This window comes from Nannospalax galili, unplaced genomic scaffold (assembly GCF_000622305.1).
Source record: "Nannospalax galili isolate Female #2095 unplaced genomic scaffold, S.galili_v1.0 scaffold598, whole genome shotgun sequence".
Taxonomy (NCBI): Eukaryota; Metazoa; Chordata; class Mammalia; order Rodentia; family Spalacidae; genus Nannospalax; species Nannospalax galili.
The window spans coordinates 1,634,685-1,656,328 of record NW_008342423.1 but is presented as its reverse complement, the minus strand read 5'-3'; the positions used below and the strand labels follow the sequence as shown (position 1 = coordinate 1,656,328).

Here is a 21,644-nt window from a genome sequence, read left to right as displayed (position 1 = left end):
GATTAGGTCATGGTAAGAGTTAGGGTTAGGGTTAGGGTGAAGGTTAGGGTTAACTTTAGCCTTAGTTTTAGGGTCAGGGTTAGGGTTGGGATAGGGTTTGGATAAGGTTAGGGTGAAGTTAGGGGTAGAGTTAGGGTGAGGGTTAGTGTAAGGTTAGGGTTTGGATTATGTTATGGTGAGAGTTAGCTTTAGCATTAGGGTGAGGGATACGGTTAGAGTTACGGTTAGAGTTAGGGATAGGTTTAAGGTTACTTTTAGGATTAGGGTTAGGGTTAGGTTCTGGATTAGGGTTAGGTTTAGGGTTTGGATTAGGCGAGGGTGAGAGTTAGGGGTAGGGTTACGGTGAGGGTGTAGGTAGAGTTAGGGTGAGGGTTAGTGTAGGGTTAGGGATTGGAGAGTTAGGGTTAGCTTTAGTGTGAGGGTTAGGGTTAGTTTTAGTGTTAGTGTTAGAGTGAGGGATATGGTTAGGGTTAGGGTTAGGGTTAGGGTTTGCATTTGCGTTAGGGTTAGGGTTAGGGTTAGTGTTAGGGTGAGAGTTAAGGATAGGGTTAGATTCAATGCAATGCCAATCAAAATCCCCATGATATTCTTCACAGAATTGGAAAAAAAAATCCTCAGATTCATGTGGAAGCAAAAAAGACCTCGAATAGCCATAGTAACTCTGAGCAAGGAACCATGAGCACTAAGAGCAATGCTCAGGGGATTACTATACCGTATTTTAAACTATATTATAGAGCTATAGTCATAAAAACAACATGGTACTAGCACAAAAATAGACGCATAGATCAATGGAACAAAACTGAAGACCCCAATATGAGTACATGCAATTTCAGCCACCTGATATTTGACAAAGGGGCTAAGAACATTCATTGGAGGAAAGACAGCATGTTCAGCAAATGGTGCAGGCAAAACTGGATCTCCACCTGTAGAAGAATGAAACTAAACACCTATCTTTCACCTTGCACAAAAGTCAATTCCAAATGGATCAAAGACCTCAATGTAAAGCCTGAAACTCTGAAACTGTTAGAAGAAAACATTGGCAAAAACCTACAGGATATAGGTATAGGAAAGGATTCTCTAAACCGGACATCAATTGCTCAAGAAACAAGGTCAAGAATCAACAAATGGGACCTCATTAAACTAAAAATCTTCTGTACATGAAAGGAGGCAACCAGAGAAGTGAAGAAAAAACCCACAGAATGGGAGAAAATCTTCACTAGTGACACATCTGACAGAGGTTTAATATCCAGAATATATAACGAACTCAAAAAACAGAGAATCAAGACAAGAAGTAACCCAATTAAAAGATGGGCTAAGGAGCTGAACAGAGAGTTCTCAAAGTAAGTATCCAGAAGGAGGGGTTAGACAATGCAAGAGATAAATAATGCCTAGTTTTAAAAACCAGAGGGAGCCATATTAGTCCAACAACCTACTGACAAATTATACATACCAGATCAAGAAATGTATGTCTAAGGTAAGGTTTACATGATAACAATTGGTCTTTGACCAAGATTTATCTCCATGACACACAGTAATTAAAAGTACCAGACTAGTAGAACTAACCTCTTGGATGTTTAACAGACATACGTTGAGGCCTATAATAATTTGGTCAGAGGGACATAAAGGACAGGTTTTGCTCCTTGCCCTCCTAGGTCGACTAGTTCCAGGGGACTATAAGCATCTCCCAAAATGTCTTGTAATTGTGGTGGGTTACCTGTCCTCTTGACCAAGGAGGCTGAGGAGACCCCATGATATGGACTTGAATCAGTGTCCAGTCTACAAAGAGGAGGGTCAACACAGAGGAAACAACTCCTCCATGCTTCCAAGAGAACTCAGCCATGGTCGAGCAGGACCTTTGACTTATCTTCACATTGCCTGAACTGGTAAAAGGAAGGAGCCAGGGTCTCCTCCCAAGTCCATGTGACCCCTGAGGAACAGATCCTCAAACGGCCTTAAGAGTACAAATAAATTGGTTTATCTGGGCCAACTGTATGTCCTTAAACACCCAAAAGGAAAGTATAACCAGAGATTAAAGGGGCCAATATAATTTTTTAAGAGTCCATATGTATAGCTAAAGGCTACATAACAAGCAACAATGCCAGACAGGTGATACCTTCTTTTGAGTTGTTGGCCAAGGTGGCCCAATGGACTCCCACATAGTAACCCAGTATAGAACTGGGAAAATGAACAGCAGACCCCAATCTTCTCTAAAGGAATACTGACAACTGACTGCTGCTAGATGAGGAACAGCTGACCTTCATAAAACAAAGACCTCTAGATAGGCTGACTAGAGTCATAAGATGGACAAGTAGTGAGGAATGGCTGTGGGGTACACAGCAGACAGCAGCAGGGATATCAGAGTATAAGGGCTCTAGTGGGGGGAGGGAGGCTATGGGAGGGTGCCATCTGGTCAGTGGGTATATAGTTGAATAAGATGGTTTGGGATGTTCTGTGTGATATACACACACAAAAAAAAATCAACAAACTAAAAGAAATGTATTATATTTGAGGAGGAAGCATAAAAATTTACATCATGTTAATTAGTAGAGGCAATAAACATTACCATTGCAATCTACCCAATGACTTTATAGACCTACACAGGCGCCAAGGATCCGAGTGCAATCGATTATGACTAGTAATAATCAGATACAAACAAATTAGAGACACATGCGCCAACATCTCAGCGTTAGTAGCAAAAACAGTCTTTCTATAAGAAACTGTATTTTAAAATGAAATGGAGCTCTTTTTTAAAGGTTAAAAACTCATCCAATTTTATGTCTTACAGGGCTTATACTGTGTTCAATACTGTAAAACTGTATTAATTCAAGAGAAAACCTAAAAATTTTATATCCTTGCTCTGGAGTGTGTTACTGAATATGTTAAATATGTAATGAAATGCTTCTTCTAATCATGTGGTTATTAAATTTTTTAAAAAATAATAATTCTTCAAAGTATAAAAATTTGCTCCCTAATAATTAGTAGATATGAAAAATATTACCACTGAAAACTACCTGATGACTTTATATCTATGCTCAGATGCCAAGGAGCTCAGAAAGTAACCAACTGTGACTAGTAATAATCAGATATATAGAGATTAGAAATGCATGTGCAAATATCTTAGGGTCAATTGCATTAAAAATGAATTTTTCTGTATGAAACTGTGTACCCATTTAATTTTATGTCTTACAGGTTTTATACTGAGTACAATATTGCATAACTGTATTAACTGTAAATCTAAAAATTTGCAGTCAATTTTGAAAGAGATGCATCTTAGCTCTGGAAATTGTTATTGAATATGTCAATGCTGTTGTAATAAAATGCTTATTCTAATTATGTGATTATTAAATAAATAATTTTAAAAAAAAACAAAAGATTTTTACATGAATGCAGGAGGAAAAAATTCTATTGTGCTTAAAGTTTTACAAATTTTCTAAAAGCTCTACTGAATTTTCTTCTACTCATCCTCTTATCAGATTCATTTGTATAAGATGAGAGAAACACTATTCTATTAAAATGAAATAGGCAATAAAAAATACAGTAATTCACTTGGTACTAAAACTGTTACAACACTGACATGTGAAAACTCTAAAAGGTTTGGGGAGACTAGAAATGTGGCTCAGTGGCAGTGTTTATGAAACACATATGTGAGTTCTGGGTTTATTTCAGGCTTAATTTCATTTTGGTGTTCATTAATTTCTTGCACACTGGGACAGACGGTAATTCAGGTAACTAGTATCCTATGAATTTAGACATTACGTCTTAAAAAAAGTTGAAATTTGGGGCTGGAGAGACAGCTCAGTGGTTAAGAACACTGGTTGTTCTGCAGAAGGCCCGGGTTCGAATCCCAACATCCACATGGCAGCTAACAACTGTCCATAACTCCAGTCCTAGGGGATCAAACAGCCTCTTCTGACCTCTGTGGGCACTGCACAACATGGGTGCACTTACCTACACGCAGGCAATAGACGCATACACATAAAACTAAAAATAATAAAATTTTTTTAAAAATTGAAACTTACTGGCGAGTTCTCTTTGCTACCACATCATCTAGGAGCTGTTCTGTGTTCAATTGGGCCTGAACCTAAAGGGGAAAAAAAAGGAAAAAAACACCCAGTAGATCCCACAGAAAGCAGAAGATATAAAACAAAACAGCTATCAAACATTATTACTTCATAACCCATGGTAATAGGAGCATGAGCTCAGGAGAGGCCTGTGTTGTTCTGACAACACACTCTGTTAAGGTTTCTGGATTAGATCAAGTTGCAAACAAGTTTGTTAGTAAATAATGTTATTATAAGATGCTATTGAGGGCAGGAAATAGGAAAAAAAAACCATATTAACAGAAAGAATTAACCTAATGTTTTATTTTACACACTTAAACCTAATTTCTACCTCAACCAGGAGCAAAGACTTATGAAAGGATCCACAGTGAGTAAAAAGAAAACACAACCAAGGCTTCTAATACCTTCAGACCTCTTCTGAAAAGAAAAGTTGCCTGACGTGTATCTTTCTGATGACTTAATTTACTTCCACTCCTGGTAAAATTAGCCGGAATGTTATTCCTACAACATAAAACACATAGATGAGTATTAGCCACTTTTTTTTTCAAAAATCTTGAGGAGAAAACAAGAAAACAGTGAACCTCATAGGCTGAAAACTAATGAGCATGTAATATAAAGGTCTCATTTGCTTCCTTAATCCCAGCACTTGGGAGGCAAAGGGAGGCAGATCCTGGAACTCCTGGTGAGTTCTAGGACAGCTGACAAAAATGCCAAGTTCCTAAAAAAAAAAAAAAAAAAAAAAAAAAAAAAAAAGTATCTCCTTCTGTAATACATCACATAACAACTTGGTTTTGAAATAACGTATCTCCCAAATATTCTATTCTCAATATTTCCCATTTTAAATACCTTATTTCCCTAAATTGGGTTTAAAAAATTTATGTTATAGGATTGGTACAAAGAAAGTCATACTTTAGATGCATTTAGTCAAACTGAAAGCCACAAATAAAAAGATGACTTGAAAAAACACCTCTAATACTCTGGCTTTTTTCTTCCTTCATCATTTAGAAACCTTTGTATGCTAATATAAACCACAATGCTAAGGATGTAGCTAAGTGACAATACTTGTCTACCATGCTTAAGACCCTGAGTTCAATCCTCAGCATGGCAAGGAAAAAAAACCCAAACACATGAATATACACAAATATAGATATATATTACATATATTTACATATATACCACATGTGTGTATGTATGAATGTACAAAAAAATCATACTTTTTGGACCAGTGAGATAGCTCAGCAGGAAAATGAGCTTGCTATGCACACCTGATAACCCCGAGTTCCATTCCCAGAACTCATGTAAAGGTTGAAGGAGAGAACCAACTCCACAAAGTTGTCTGACTTCTACACTTGCACTGTGGCATATACACATGCATACACACGTTAAGCACATACCATGCATACATATAACAGCTTTTAGAAGTCACACTCTTTCGTTGGGTGTAGTTGATGCATGCTTTTAATCCCTACACTTAGGAAGCAGAGGCAGGTGGATGTGAGATGGAGACCAGTCTGATCTAAATAGCAAGTTCTAGGCCAGCTGGGGCTACAGGGAGACCCTGTCTCAAAAAAAAAAAAAAAAAAAAAAAGTCATACTCTTCTGCTTTTTAATTCTTTCATACATAGAAAAATGCACACTTAATAAATTATATTTTGGGGCTCGAGAGATGGCTCAGCAGTTAAGAACACTGACTGTTCTTGCAGAAGACCAGGGTTCGAATCCCAGCACCCACATGGCAGCTAACAACTGTCTGTAACTCCAGTTCCAGGGGACTGTCTCTTCTGTCCTCTGCAGGCATTGTACAATACGGGTGCACTTACCTACATGCAGGCAATACATGCATACATGTAAGATAAATAAATAAATAATTAAAAAAAATATTTGACTTGACTTTTACCATTTAGTATATGAAAAAGCAAAATTTCACAATTATCTACTAAATAATCAAGTGGTTGAAAGATACTTTATTTTTCTCTTAGAGGTTCAAATGCAACATTTCCCTATCAAGCACAATTAACACCGACTTTTTAAAAATAAATATTTTATTTATTATTTTTATTTTACGTGTTTTTTTTCATTTTTTTAGTGCCAAGTACTTATTTCCCTTACAGTGGAATGGCTCACAACACTCAGGCTTTGGCACTGTGAGAGAGAGGAGCATCTCTGGCCTCTTATGGTCAGAGGATCTTGGCCTCACAGTGTTAAGAGGGGAAAGCAAAGTGTTTTCACTCTCCTGCCCTCACTAGGGCCTGAAAGAACAGTACAAGGTCCACTTCTTCCACCTCTCAGGCAGGAAGCCACTGTGGTGACATGTTTAGTTCTAACCATTATAGTAAGTGGTAAAAAGATTGGCCTGGTCCCAACCATCACAGGGAGAAGGTGCAAATGGCATTGGAAGATACAGTCTGGATTAGGCCATGATAAGGGGCAGATGACTTAAGTAGTATGTGACTGGTGGAAGCAGTTACTATGCTTCTGGTCTACCAATCCCTGGCTTAGCAAAAGGGTGGGGAGATGAATGGTGTTTACTGTTTAACACTGATGATGCCCAAAAATTCATGCTTGAGGAAGTGCCACCTGCAAGGAAACCATCTACATCAGGCTGCTCCAGGCACAGAACCTCCATAAATGATGAGGGTGCTTTGAGCCACTGCATCAGACACACTGGATTTAAGTAAGCCCTGGAGGTTCTCATGTACTTCCTGGGCCTGTTGGAATGTTGCAGTCTTCTGGTACCAATGGCCCATATGGGTTCAGAACACAGGACAACCTTGTTCCACTCCTTTACATTACCTGTGATAACCTTGGTTTGCTCATAATTCCAGCTTCCCTTTCATCTAACTTCTCCCCAATGCAGGCAATCACTCCAAGTCCCTCTACCAGGAGTTGGGCCACTTTCTGCCCCATCAACTCATCTGACTCCCTAAAGATGTACCCCAGGACTACCCCAGTAGCTCCACAATCTTTGATCATGCCAAGGCTCACCTCCCCAGTGAAGGCCCCATTAGTTACTTTGTAGCAGTTCTGGGCTGCCACAGCAATTTGGGGCTCCAGCTTTTGCCTGCCATAGTCAATGCAGGCAGTGGGGAGTGCACATATCACCTCAATGTCAACTGGCATCTTGGCTGCATTCGGGGTACAGATAAGTTCTTCCAGACACTTCTTCCTCCCATTCATCTTTCAGTTGCACCCCCACCCCACCAAAGAACTTCCTGAAAGGTGTCACTGCACTAGGAGTGACTTGCTGAATGTCAATGTCAGCCTTTTATGTGTATGAGTGTATTGCCTGCATGTAGGTAGGTGCACCTGTGTCATGCAGTGCCCACTGAGGTCAGGAAAGGGTGTTGGGCTCCCCTAAAACTAGAGTTATGGACATAGGTGCTGGGAATTGAATCCAGGTATTGTGCAGGAGCAAGTGCTCTTAACTGCTGAGCCCTCTCTCCAGCCTCCTAAGACTTACTTCTTAGGTAAAGGACAGGCTCTTATTGGTGAAGGACCTCTTTCACAAAAGATGCTACTAAATGATTTCCAAACATGGCAGTTAAGTAAAACTGCAATTCCAGGTTTTATTTACTATGAATTGTCTTCTATAAGAAGTAACAGGGCTGGAGGGATGGCTCAGCGGTTAAGAGTACTGGCTACTCTTGCAGAGGACCTGAGTTCGATTCCCAGCACCCACATGGTGGCTAACAACCGTCTATACCTCCAGTTCCAGGGCATCTGACACCCTCTTCTGATCTCAGGCACTGCACAACATGGGTGAACCTACCTACATGCAGGCAATACACTCATATACATAAAATAAAAATAAAATATTTTTTAAAAAAGAAATGAATAATAGTACTTGAAATTGAATAAAGTAACTTCATAGCTTTTAAGTTTTCCTTTTGCCTACTTTATCCTTTATAGAGAACAGAATATCATCAACAGTTCCTAACTTTAGACTTTTGTATGCTTTCAATTTAGTATAAAAATAATTTCTATTTAAGAATATTCATGGGGCTAGAGAAATGGTTAAGAGCCCTGGTTGCTCCTACAAAGGACCAGGTTTGGTTACCAGCATCCACATGATAGCTAACAACCATCAGTAACTCAATTCCAGGGGATCTGATGTCCTCTTCTGACCTCTAAGGGCACTGCACGACACAGGTGCATTTACATATATGCTGGCCATACACACATTCACGTAAAATATTTTTAGAGTCCTGTAGGCTCATATGAACCTACAGCAATGGTGTCAGCATGCATAAGAAACATGCAAACTCAAGCAGACAAAAACCCAGCACAGAACTGTGGAAATGGGAAGTAGGACCCAATTTAGTTGAAATAATTATTGGCAGCATATTACTGCTCGGTGAGGAAGAGCTGATCTTCTTAAAGGAAGAGATTGTAAATTGACTAGACCTCAGTGGGTGAACTTACACTGAGGGACGTCTGGGGGGACACTAGACACAAATGACAGAATTCCAGTTGTGGGGGGCCTGTGGAATGGGGCCAATGGGGAAGGGGGTATAAAGATGTTCTGTACGAAATACACAAAAGTTCAGTTAAAAGTTTACAAAAAATAAATAGTAAAAAAAAAAGGCATGGTGGGTGCACACCTTTGATCCCAGTGCTAGGGAGGCAGAGGCAGGTGGATCTCTTTGAGTTCAGGCCAGCTGGGGCTACAGGGAGACTCTGATTCAAAAAGACCAAAAAAAAGAAGGGAGAGGAGAGCAGAGGGGAGGGGGAGGAAGGGGAGATAGGAGGGGAGGGGGGAGAAGAGAGAAGAGGGGAGGGGAGGGGAGAGGAGAAGAGAGAAGAGGAGAGAAAAGAGAGAAAAGAGAGAAGAGAAAAGAAGACAAAAAAATATCCATGCACCCTCGGTTGTCAGAACATGCCTGAAATCCCAGCATTTGGAAGGAGGAGATAGAAGGATCAATAGTTCGAGGTCATCATGTTCTACATGGTTAGTTCCACATCATCCAGAGCTATATACCAAGACTATCTTTTAAAAAAAAGGTAGGGGGGTGCTGGAGAGATGGCTCAGTGGTTAAGAGCACCTGACTGCTCTTGCAGAGGACCTGGGTTTGATTCCCAGCACCCACATGGTGGCTACAAACTGTCCTTAACTCCAGTTCCGCAGCATTGCATGACATGGGAGCACTCACATACATGCAGGCAATATACTCATACACATAAAATATAAAAATAAAGGGCTGGAGAGATGGCTCAGTGGTTAAGAACACTGACTGTTCTTGCAGAGGACCCAGGTTCAAATCCCAGCACCCACATGGCAGCCAACAACTGTCCATAACTCCAGTTCCAGGGAATCGACAGTCTCTTCTGTCCTCCGCAGGCATTACATATGGGTGCACTTACCATGCAGGCATACACATAAAATAAAAATAATAAAATATATAAAAAAAGAAACAAAAACAAGTAATTTTCTAGCTTGCTTTTCAGAAAAAAAAATCTACATTATGATTCGGTGTTTAATAAGAATCAAGGTTCAATAACCAATTCAGCATTTAAAATTCCAAATTTTGAATTCTGATCCAAGTGTTATGATTTTTATAAAATTGATTAGTTTTACAATTTAAAATTTAAAATTCCAAATTTTGAATAATTCTGACCCAAGTGTTATGATTTTTACAAAATTGATTAGTTTTACAATTTACTCTATATGTCAAAGTTTTTTTTTTTTTTTTTTTTTTGTCTTTTTGAGACAGGGTCTCCCTGTAGCCCCAGCTGTCCTGGAACTCACTATGTAGACCAGGCTGGCCTTGAACTCACAGACATCCGCCTGCCTCTGCCTCCCAAGTGCTGGGATTAAAGGCGTGCACCACCACGCCCAGCTCTATATGTCAAAGTTTTAAAGCAGAGTGATACCTTTTTAAAAAGGTTTATGTAGGGCTGGGTGTGGTGGCTCATGCCCTTAATCTCAGCACTCAGGAGACAGTGGTAGGTGGAGAAATCAGGACCAGTCTAGTCTACATAGAGAGTTCCAGGGCAGCTACAGGGAGATTTGTCTCAAAAAAACCTTAAATAAATAAAAGGTTTCTATTACTAAAATTCATCAATACCACTGTTTCTAAGAAATAAGAAAGCTACTACTGAATGCTTCCATGTTGGATTTCAGGTAGACAGCTCCAATATCTATTTTTGTTTCCATGGAGCTAGGGATCAAACCCTGGGACTTTCCACATGCTTAGGAAGTACTCTATACCACTGAGTCTCATCCCTGACCCCCATCAAATATGTGTGCTGAAAATAACCAGATAATTAGAAAACCCTCAGTATAAATCCATTCTTCCGAATACCTAGCAAAGTAAGTATTTTGTATACTCTGATGGTTAGTCTTGATTGTGAACTTGACAGGATTTATACTCACTATAGAAACAACCTGAGGCCAGGCGTGATGGCACACACCTTTAATCCCAGCACTGGGGAGGCAGAGGCAGGCGATCTTTGGGAATTCAAGGCCAGAATTGACACTTTCCTAGGTCTGGTCTTTTTCCAGTTAGGCTACTTTAAAAAAAAAAAAAAAAAAAAAAAAAAAAAAAAGAAAAAAGAAAACAACCAATCTCTGGACAAGTCTGTAAAGGATTATGTAGATTAGGTTAACTAAAGAGGGGAGATCCAGCCTACATATTGGGGGCGGGGAGCATTCCACAGGTTGGGGACCGAGAACGAATAAAAAGTGAGCTGAGTACAAGCGATCACCACTCTGCTTCACATCTCTGACTGTGGACATGCTGACTCACCTGTTCTTTTAGCCATGACGAGCTGTAGCCACTGACTAAAACCCCAAATAAATCCTTCCTTCACAAGCTACTTTTGTCAGGTATTTTGTCACAGAAACAAGAGAAGTAGTTAATACAGATACTTTATGATAATATATTCCTCAATATCTGAGTACTTACTTTCTGTTTAACTGGTTAGGTCTCTTGAGAACTGCAACTGGTTTCCTTTGGACTTCATTTTGTCTCAGAAGGTTTGTTTTCCTTTTTAATGCTGGAAAATATCGTTCTATATTCTTTCAGAAGGTAAGAAACTATGTTAATCAGATTGTCATTTGTTATACCCAACTATAATGAAAACATTTCTAATGTACAATACAGGGGCCAAAAATGTCCTGGATGTGTGGTAAATGATAGTTTTGCTCCACTACTATACAATCTCTGCCATGACATGCTAGCTTCACCAGAGGCCCAAGTATGTGCTCTATCCCCCAACTCCCAATCTTAGACTGGACCTACAAAACCCTAAAAGTAAGTCTAATGCAATACTTACTGCTTAATTATCTAAGGTATTTTGTTATAGCAATAAAAAACTAAGCCAGGCATGGTGGTACACACCTCTGATCCAAGCACTTGGAAGGCAGAGGCAGGTGGATCTCTGTAAGATCAAGGCCAGTCTGGTCTACATAAAAAGTCCCAGGCCAGCAGTGGCTACAGGGAGACTCTGACTCAAAAAAACGAAAAAAAAAAAAAAAAAAAACCCACCTAACACAGTAAGTAAAAAGATAAAGGCTAAGTTCCAAAAAAAATGTGTTTTAAAAAAAAAAAAAAAAAAAGGTGGAACTACAAAAAAGGTAGAGAGCTGGTTACGGGGGGTGGGGGACACCTCTAAAACACCATCACAATAATTGTGGTAACTACAAAAAAGGTAGGGAGCTGGTTACGGGAGGGGGGGAACACCTCTAAAACACCATCACAATAATTGTGGTAACTACAAAAAAGGCAGGGAGCTGGTTACGGGGGGCGGGGGGACACCTCTGAAACACCATCACAATAATTTCAATGGAATTCTTTTTAAAAAAACAATCAAGAGCCGGGCGTGGTGGTGCACGCCTGTAGTTCCAGCACTTGGGAGGCAAAGGCACGCGGATCTCTTTGAGTTCAAGGCCAGCCTGGTCTACATAGTGACTTCCAGGCCAGCTGGGACTACAGGGAGACCCTGTCTCAAAAAGACCAAAAAAAAAAAAAAAAAAAAAAAGATATTTCTAATACTACTAACCCTTTAAAAGAACAGTAAAGAGTTGAGGGAGCTCCAGGCCAGCTGGGGCTACAGGGAAACCATGTCTCAAAAAGACCAAAAAAAACCAACAACAACAAAAACAAAACAAAACAAAAATAATAGTAACAATAAAAACACAAGCATAAACCAGGTGTGGTGGCACACATCTTTAATCCCAATACTCAGGAGGGGCAGAGGCAGGCAGATCTCTAAGTCCCAGGTCAGCCAAGTCAAAAAAAAAAAAAAGAAAACCAAAACAACCTACAAGCACATGAAATGTTCAGTTTTCCTTCCTTCACATCAAATCCATCATGAAATCCTAATTCGGGTTTCCTTATGTTTCCATAGAGATGTCTCTAAACGCAACTGTTTGGACCATTTCTTATACACTACCTGGGCCTTCCTATTACTTTAATCACAAGAAGCACTTAATAAACATTGACTATGTTTTTTTTTAAGTCATTTTCATGAATATTTAATGTAGATTTGTTTTTCCAGCTTCACAAACATAATCCTCCTATTTTAGTTTCCCAAGTGCTGCTACCACAGCTGGCTCTTTTGCTGTGTTGTTTTAGAAAGATCTTTATTTACTTGTGTGTGTGGTGTGTATTGTGTGCAGGTGCACAAGGATTTATGTGCTCATGTGCTTGTGGAGGACAGAGGTTGACACCAGGTATCTTCCTCAACTTATCTCTAATTTTTTGAGAAACGATCTCACTGAATATGGAACTCACTAGTTCTGGCTAGACTAGCAAACCCAAGGGATCCTCCATGACTCCATTACTCCAGTGCTCAGGTTACAGGCTGTTTTATGTGATCCTGGGCACTGAACTCAAGTCCTCATACTATCCTCACTGAGCTACCTCCCCAGTTCTCCATACTTGGCTCTTAAGGACTACTTAGAAAAGAAGAAAATGTAAAAATAAGTATAAAGAATGTCAAGAACATAAGAGAAAAGCCAGAGATCAGACTAACAGCCTATTCCATGCTTTAAATTTTTAAAAAAAAATATTTTATTATTTATATTTTACGTGTATGAGTGTATTACCTGCATGTAGGTAAGTGGACCCGTGTTGTGCAATGCTCGCAGAGAACAGAAGAGGCTGTCAGATCCCCTGGAACTGGAGTTACAAACAGTTAACTGCCATGTGGGTGCTGGGATTTGAACCTGGTCTTCTGCAAGAACAGCCAGTGTTCTTAACCACTGAGCCATCTCTCCATGCTTTTAAATTTTTTACATTTTATCGATTATGTGTATGTATGTGTGTCTGTATGGGGGTATGTGCATGAGAGTACAGGTGCCCACTAAAGCCAAAGAGGGCATCAGATCCCCTGGATTTGGAGCTGAAGGAAGTTATGAGCCATGCTACATAGGTACTAGAAACCAAACTTGGGTTCTCTGCAAGAGCAGTATGAGCTCTTAACTGCTGAGCCATCTCTACAGATCCTATTCCAAGATTTTTTATTTTGTCTGTAATGATTAACACCAAGGACCATTTTATAGACTAAATGTGAAAGCTTCCTCTATGAAACAATTTTTCTTTCAAAGTACCTGGCATTTATAATCATAATTATTTATGTTACAGCTTAATGTTTAAGTTTACTTAAGCCAGATGTAGTGATGCAAGCTTCTAATTCAAACTTCCTTTGGTAGATGAAGGTAGGATTAGAGGTTTACAGTCATCCTTGGCTACACAGTGAGTTCAAGGCCATCCTGGGCTACTATATGAGACCCTGTCTCAAAAAACTTTCCCCCTCCCAAAAAAAGGAGAGAAAAAGTTTATTAAACATTTATAGATTTTTTTAATCATTATTCCTTAAGTAATACAGTGAAACAACTATTTACATAGTATTTAGACTGTAACAGATTAAACACAGGACAATGTGCATACTTTATATACTACACTCTATAAAAGTGACTTCAGTGTGTGTGATGATTTAGGTTTCAAAGAGGTATCCTGGAAGCAATTCCTATAGATATGAAAGAAAAATTATATTTGAGAATGTGACAATATGTTCTTCATGATCAGAAATAATTTTTATTTAGCTGTTAAAATCTTCATGTAAGTCCCGAAGTAGTTTATTTAAAAATTTAAAACCAGAGGAGCCTGGACACAAGTGCATACACCTTCAATCCCAGCATTTGGCAGGTGGGGGCAGGAGTTCAAGGCCAGCCTAGATTCTGTTTCAAAATAAATAAATAAAAGTCAGGGCTGAGGATGCAATTCAGAGTGCTCCCTAGCTTATGCTCTGAATTTAATCTCCAGCACCCAAAAGAATACATACATAAATAAGAATCAGAATTATCTGAGACTGGCAAGATGGTTCATCAGGGAAAAACACCTGCCATACAAGCAACCTGAGTTCCGACTCTAGAAACTATGTATGAGTGGAAGGAGAAGCCTCTTGAAAGTTTTCTTCTGCCTCCACACGTACACACACAATGATACACACAGGTCTGCACACACACAAACACACACACAATAATTTCTTAAAAATTAAAAGAATCAAAACACCCTAAATCTTACTCATAAAAACATTATATAGTCAAGTGTGGTGATACATGCCTTTAATCCCAGCATTCAGGAAGCAGAGGCGGGTGGATCTCCATGAGTTCAAGGCCAGCCCGGCCTACATAAGTGAGTTCCAGGCCAGCCAGGGCTGTATAATGAGACTCTGTCTCATGCATGCTAGTGTGTGTGTGTGTGTGTGTATGTGTAAATAAAGGAAAATGGTATTTGACTCCAGGTTAAGCCATCATTATACCTTATCACTTAGAGGTGGACGATTCATAGGACTAATTCCTTTTCGAATTCCAGTTGCTTTCCTAGCTGCAAGGCCAGTGATAACTCCATAAGCACGTCTTTTTCCCGGTATCACTCTCCCTCTACGACTCACACTAGTTTTACCAAAACCTGTAAAAGGAAAGGAAGAATAAATACTATTAAGATAGGACTGCAACTGCAAATTGCAAAGGATACTTTATTTCTAAAGTTGGCTGGTCTATGTAGTGCTGGGGATCAAATCCAGCTCACATATGCTAGAAAAATACTCTACCACTGAACTACACCCTCAGCCCCTGTATTACTTTCCTCAGTATGACAATCTAGAATGCACTTGTGCATACAGCAGCCTTTTTTTTTTTTTTTTTTTGAGACAGGGTATCACTATACAGCCCAGGCTGGCCTGGAAAATGCCATGAAGTTCAGATTAGCCTTGAACTCACAGTAATCCTGCTTCTGCCTCTCAAGTGCTGGGATTATAGGTATGTGCCATCATGTTCAGCAGTAGCTATCAATTATATGTGAATAGTCAATAGCTGAAATATAACTAGTCTGAACTGAGATAGTACAAATGTTCCATTAATGATTTTATATTTTATGTTCAAGTATGTTTCATATGCTGGGTTAAATAATATAAAATCTATTATAAATATGTGGTTCACATTTTATTTCTATTGGATAGTGCTGATCTACAGTAGAGTCACTATCTCATCTTCCATTTACTTACTAGTCTACAATTTAGTTTCTTTGCTTTTACACCTACTCTATTCAAATTGCTTTTTAAAAATTTTTTAAATTTTTTTATTTTACATGTACGAGTGCCTTGTCTGCATATATGTAAGTATATCACATGCACGCAATGCCTTCAGAGGCCAGAAGAGGTCATCGGATCTTCTGGAACTCGCCAGGTTGGTGGGTGGGTGCTGGGAACCAAACCTAGGTCCTTTGTAATAGCACCCTTGCTCTCAACTGCTGAGTTATCTCTCTAGCCCTCAAATTGTTTTTTCTAAAATCTGCTTTCGTTATATATCTTATCAATTGAAATACTTTTTCTAATTATTAAAAAAGCTCATAATAGAGAATAAATGAGACCAATGGCTGGCATGGATGGGGGAACGGGAACACTCATCCACTGTAGACATCAGTGGATTTAATCCTTTTGAGACAGTGTCACTATGTAGACCAGACTGGCTTTGAATTCACAGTGATCTGCCTGCCTCTGCCTCCCAAGTGCTGGGATTAAAGGCATGTGATACCATAATCCAGCACAGTATGGAGACTTAAAAAACAAAATAAATCTACCATATAATCCAGTCAGTAAGTCCTCGGCATATACCCAATGAACTTACCCTACTACGTAAATACTTGCACAGCCATGCTTACTGCTGCACTTTTCATAATAACTAAGAAATGGAAACAACCTAAATGCCCCTCAACTGACAAATGGAAAGTGAAAATGTGGTACATTTACACAATGAAGTTCTACTCACCAGTAAAGACAGACAAAATCATGAAATTTGCAGATAAATGGATGTAACTAGAAACTGTAGTATAACTGTGAAGAAACAGAGATTCAGCAAAACAACCAACATATGTTCTCCCTCATTTGTGGATCTTAGCTCCAAATCCCTAAATGTAAGTATAAATCCTGATGTAACCACAGGAGCCAGGAAAATGGAAATGAACCATGGGAAAAAAGGGGAAGCAGAAGTCGGGGGGGGGGCAGTATGAGACAGGTGTTATTAAGGGAGAAATGAGGAAAAGGGTAATGTACTTTAACAGGACCCCTCCTGTAAAAAGGGTATACTGGGGAGTGAGAGGAAAGATAAATAATGCTTAGATGGTATGAAAACCCGGAGGGAAATGAATTAGTTCAAAGTCCTACTGAAAAATACACATACAATAAACACACAAGTACATGTATACACCTGAAGGCTATGTAACAAAAACACAGTGCTGAGCAGGAGAAACCTCTCGAGGTATTGGTCAAGGTAGTCCAAGAGAGTCCCAAAATAACAGACTATTGCTACAGCCCTTGATTGCCACCTAGAACTTAAAGGTGAGACCCTATTGCTGAAAACAGGTCACACTTCAGACAAAGGACTTGCAGCAATACAGCTGGAAATGACCAGGAAGCCTCCTCTGAAGACTAGCTTTCATGGTATCAGAGGATACTATGCAAGCTGCCAAGGGAAAAAACCCAATCAATGGCACTACCCAGCTGTGAAGCCTAATAAAGAATAGGCCCAGCAAACTATTGCTATTCATGCAGTAGTGGCACCTTTTTCTTGGGGGTAATCAACAACTATCTAATTGGAATTAAGACCTACTCAATGGAAGGGACCACCTGCGCAGTATTATAAACATAGCCAAATACACATGGCTGGAGAGGTCATAGATCCCAGAGAAAAACCTACTTTTGCCATATCCCTAGACCACCGTAATTTCTTATTTTATTCTAAAGACGCACTTTATTTTATTCTAGACAGCACTCAGGAGGCAGAGCCTGGCAGATCTGTTGAGTTCAAGGCCAGCCTTGTCTACATAGTCAGACCCTGTGTAAAAAAAACCAAATAATAAATATCCCAGCACTCAGGAGGCAGAGGCAGGGGGATCTCTGTGAGTTCAAGGCCAATCTGGTCTACTGAGCACATACCAGGTCAATTGGTGCTACAAGGAGACCCTGTCTCAAAAACCGCCCCCCCCCAAAGAAACCCTTAAAAATTTAAAAATTAGAATTTCTTAATGCAACAGCCAGAAATTTGAAGAGAATCATGCTAAGTAACTACTGTGATTGTGGGCATTCTCATCTTAATTCTGACTTTTAGGGGAAAGTCTTTAGAATGTTATCTGTAACATATAACAAGTTTTACAACTAAAAAAAGTCTCATTGCTAAAACTAAGTAAAATTAAATTTTTGCTGTAGGACTTCTCAGGGCTAATGTGTACTATGAATCTCTAAGAAGTAATAGCATGTCATTCTCACACTTATTTAACCCTTGAACTTGTATAATATCCCTATCAATAATTTCAAACAGGAGTTCAACAAGATAGGGTGTTTAAATCACTATTAATTTATTATCTCTCAGCTCCCACTCATCCTTTATAGCCCTGCCTCTGCTAAGAACACCACTTTTTTGTTAGTGTGCATGGCTTTAATCTTTATCAATAGAGGGTGCTGGAGAAATTACAGAAGATGAAGGGACTTTTCTTACAGATTCCAATATACTTCTCATGGTTTGTTCCTGTGGCATGGGACACGTAACGATACTCACCAGCCATCCTATGGCCGATTCTATGGTAAGGCTACAAAGATGCTGCTGGCAAAAATTTTGAGTGATGCCTTCAATTCTGTATCCTAAGTACCTGTCTAGTTCTCATCCTTGTCTATCCCCCAGTGAATCTAAGCAGCACTACATGTCCACACACAGCTTCCCAGTAAGTCTCATCAGCATGGAAACTTAACAGATTTCTCTGCCACCCAAAAAGCCATGTCATGGTCTTGCCCTCTCCAGCAAGGTCAACACAGGTGTGTGTGCGTGGGGGGGGGGTAATGGTGCATCCAGATATGTTTCTTTCTCTAGTGTTCGCCTCAGTCCTAAAAGCATTGATAGTTAATAATTTTATAATCAGAAAAAAAGCAATAAAGACACAAAATTTTTAAATGCATTATTTCTGTTCTATATATGGTTTTCTTTAATGATGATTCAAATATGTTGGGAGATCTCATATATTAAATCTGTGAGTTAGTTTTATTTGTATTAACTAAATGAAACAGCTATCACTTATACTGCTAGGTACTGTGTTGCCAAATACTTTAATTTACATAAGAACTTAATGAGAACAATTAATCTTAATTTTGCAGGTAAAGCAAAGAATGATGATGACTGAGAGGTCACAGAAAACAGCAGAGCCATGATCTAAGCACAGGTGTGTGTGGTGGTCAAAGAAGGAACAGCTCTCCAAACTGTGACATAAAAATGAAATAATAAAAGAACATAATTCACAATGTATTTTTTAAATATTTTATTTATTATTTTTATTTTATGTGTATTCATGTATTGCCTGCATGTAGGTAAGTGCACCCGTGTCGTGCAGTGCCCAAGGAGGACAGAAGAGACTGTTGGATCCCCTGGAACTGGAATTACAGACAGTTGTTAGCTGCCATGGGGTGCTGGGATTTGAACCCGGGTCTTCTGAAAGAACAATCAGTGTTCTTAACCACTGATCAATCTCTCCAGCCCCTCCACAGTGTATTTTCAAGGAGAAAAAGTCCACAGCTACTATACTTAAAAAGCAGTCTGTTGACTAGATACTACAAAATGAGCAACATCTGAATAGAAAAGACAGCATGAAGGATTTCTGATTGGTGTGACAAGTAAAAAGACATAGGTGACCACAACATATTGAGAGATATAGTCTAGAGAAAAGGGCAAAAAGTGAATGGGATGTGTTGGGGTAAAACCATAAAAAGGTTTGAATGGGCACAGACTGTACTTGACAAGGAATTCATGGTAAAACTACATCAGCATTACTTTAGACATATTGGAAGACAGGACGAGAATGTGGTAAGACCATTTAGAATGCAACAGTAGCATTCAAAACATAACGGACTGTGAGAGGAACAAAGCTCAATCTTAGCCATTCCTAAGTTGTCCCTATATTATCATGGATCTCAGGGTTCAGATCATAATCCCCCAAAAAAGATAATTTTTCTGATGTTTCATGGACCAGATTATATTTCACCTTATCCATTAAATCATCCCTTCTAATCTTAGCACACAATCCTTACGTGAAGTCCAGTAATACCATGGTATCCTTTTCCTTTATTCCCAGACATCTCCCAGCTTTGTTGGTTTTTTTTCTTAGACAGGGTCTCTTTATGCAGTAGTAGCTGGTCTAGAACTCTATGTAGACCAGGTTGGCTTTGAACTTAAGTTGATCCTCCTGTCTCTCAATTTCTCTTAGTTTCCCAAATGCTGAGATAAAAGGCATGCATCATTACGCACACCTATGATATTTCTTAAAATTTTAATTTAGATACTTTTATTGTATGAGTATTTTGCCTTCATGTATATAAGTGCACCATGTATGTGCAATGCCAGTGGAAGTCAGAAGAGTTCACGATCTCCTGAAACTGGAGTTACTGATGATTATTACTCACCATGTGGGTGCTGGGAACCAAATTCAGGTCATTTACAAGAGCAGTCAGAGCTCTTAAGCAGTAAGACATTTCTTTATTTCTTTTCTTTTCCTCCTTCCCTTCCTTTTTGTCTTTTTGAGAGAGGGTCTCCCTGTAGCCACAGCTAGCCTGGAACTCATTATGTAGATCAGGTTGGCCTTAATCTCAAAGATCAACCTGTCTCTATCTGCCGAGTGCCGGGATTAATGTGCCATCACATCCAGCATCTCTGACATTTCTTTTTCTTTTTTTTTTAAAGACATATTTCTCTTTATTAGAACTCTGACATTTCTTAAACTCTACTTTTCTAAGTTATTTCTACTACTAGAAATTAAGAACTAGGCAGTTCAAAAAATTTATTAGATATGTAAAATATAAATAAGTACTATTTCTGGCTTCTCTGAATTCTTCAAAAAAATAGATAAATATTATGGTATACAAAATATGTCAGAATGTTGAATAACATTTGTAAGAAACTATTACTATAAATCAATGGGATTAAATATTTATTTGTAATAGCTAAACACCTGTTAAAATTTATTAGCTAGGTTCAGATATTAAAAAATTATTAAGCCAGATGTGGTGGTGCACACCTTTAATACCAGCACTTAGAAGGCAGAGGTAAGGTGGATCTCTAGGAGGTCAAGGCCAGCCTGGTTTACATAGCAAGTTCCAGGCTAGCCAGAGTTACATAGTAAGACTTCTCTGTCTCAAAAAACAAAAAACTTATTAGAGGGGCTAAACTCAGCAGTTTAAGAGCACTGGCTACTCTTGCAAAGGACCCACGTTCAGTTCCCAGCACCTACACAGCAGTTCACAATCATCTGTTAACTCCAGGTTCAAGAGATCACATGCCCTCTCTGGCCTCGGTGGTTACCAGGTATGCATGTGGTTGGTATGCAGGCAAAGCACTTATAAAGTAAAAATTAATCTTTGAAAAAATTATTAGAAGGATTGGAGAGATGGCTCAGTGGTTAAAAACATACTGCTCTTACAGAGGATGAGAGCTTGGTTCCGAGCACAAATGTCGGGTGACTCACAACTGCCTTTAACTCCAACTCCAAGTGATCAACACCATCTTTTAGACTCTGAGGGCACCTGCACTCATACATACACAGATGTGCACATAATTAAGAATAAAATAAATCTGGGCTGGAGAGATGGCTCAGCGGTTAAGAGCATTGGCTGCTCTTGCAGAAGACCTGGGTCTGAATCTCAACACCCACATGGTGTCCACTATTCATAAATCCAGTTCCAGAGGATCCAAAACCCTCTCCTGTTTTCTGCAGAGCACTGCCCAACAAGGGTGCACTTACACTCATGCAGGCATAACACTCATACACACAAAAAATAAGAAAAAAAAATTTTTTTTTCATCTTTTTGAGACAGGGTCTCCCTGCAACCCCAGCTGGCCTAGAACTCACTATGTAGACCAGGCTGGCCTTGAACTCACAGAGATCCGCCTGCCTCTGCCTCCCAAGTGCTGGGACTACAGGAGTGCACCACCACGCCTGGTTAAGGCCAGCTGGGGCTACAGTGAGACCCTGTCTCAAAAAGACCGCCCCCCCACCAAAAAAATTAAATTAAAAAAATAACTCTATAAAAAATTATTAAAGA

At 39.3% G+C, this 21,644-nt stretch overlaps 1 protein-coding gene and 1 pseudogene across 2 annotated transcripts in view; both read right to left on the bottom strand.

Moving 5' to 3' along the window:
- Fyttd1 (forty-two-three domain containing 1) overlaps positions 1-21,644 on the bottom strand; it is a 43,096-nt gene that overhangs the window by 12,548 nt on the left and 8,904 nt on the right. For both annotated transcript variants that reach the window (XM_008838557.3, XM_029566166.1), the window contains exons 3-6: positions 14,829-14,977; positions 10,967-11,079; positions 4,466-4,562; positions 4,020-4,081 (exon numbers count right to left, since the gene is read on the bottom strand). In XM_008838557.3, coding sequence (XP_008836779.1) covers positions 4,020-4,081; positions 4,466-4,562; positions 10,967-11,079; positions 14,829-14,977 — 421 coding nt within the window. The remainder of the gene's footprint in view (positions 1-4,019; positions 4,082-4,465; positions 4,563-10,966; positions 11,080-14,828; positions 14,978-21,644) is intronic.
- On the bottom strand, positions 6,367-10,823 carry LOC103738529 (annotated as a pseudogene).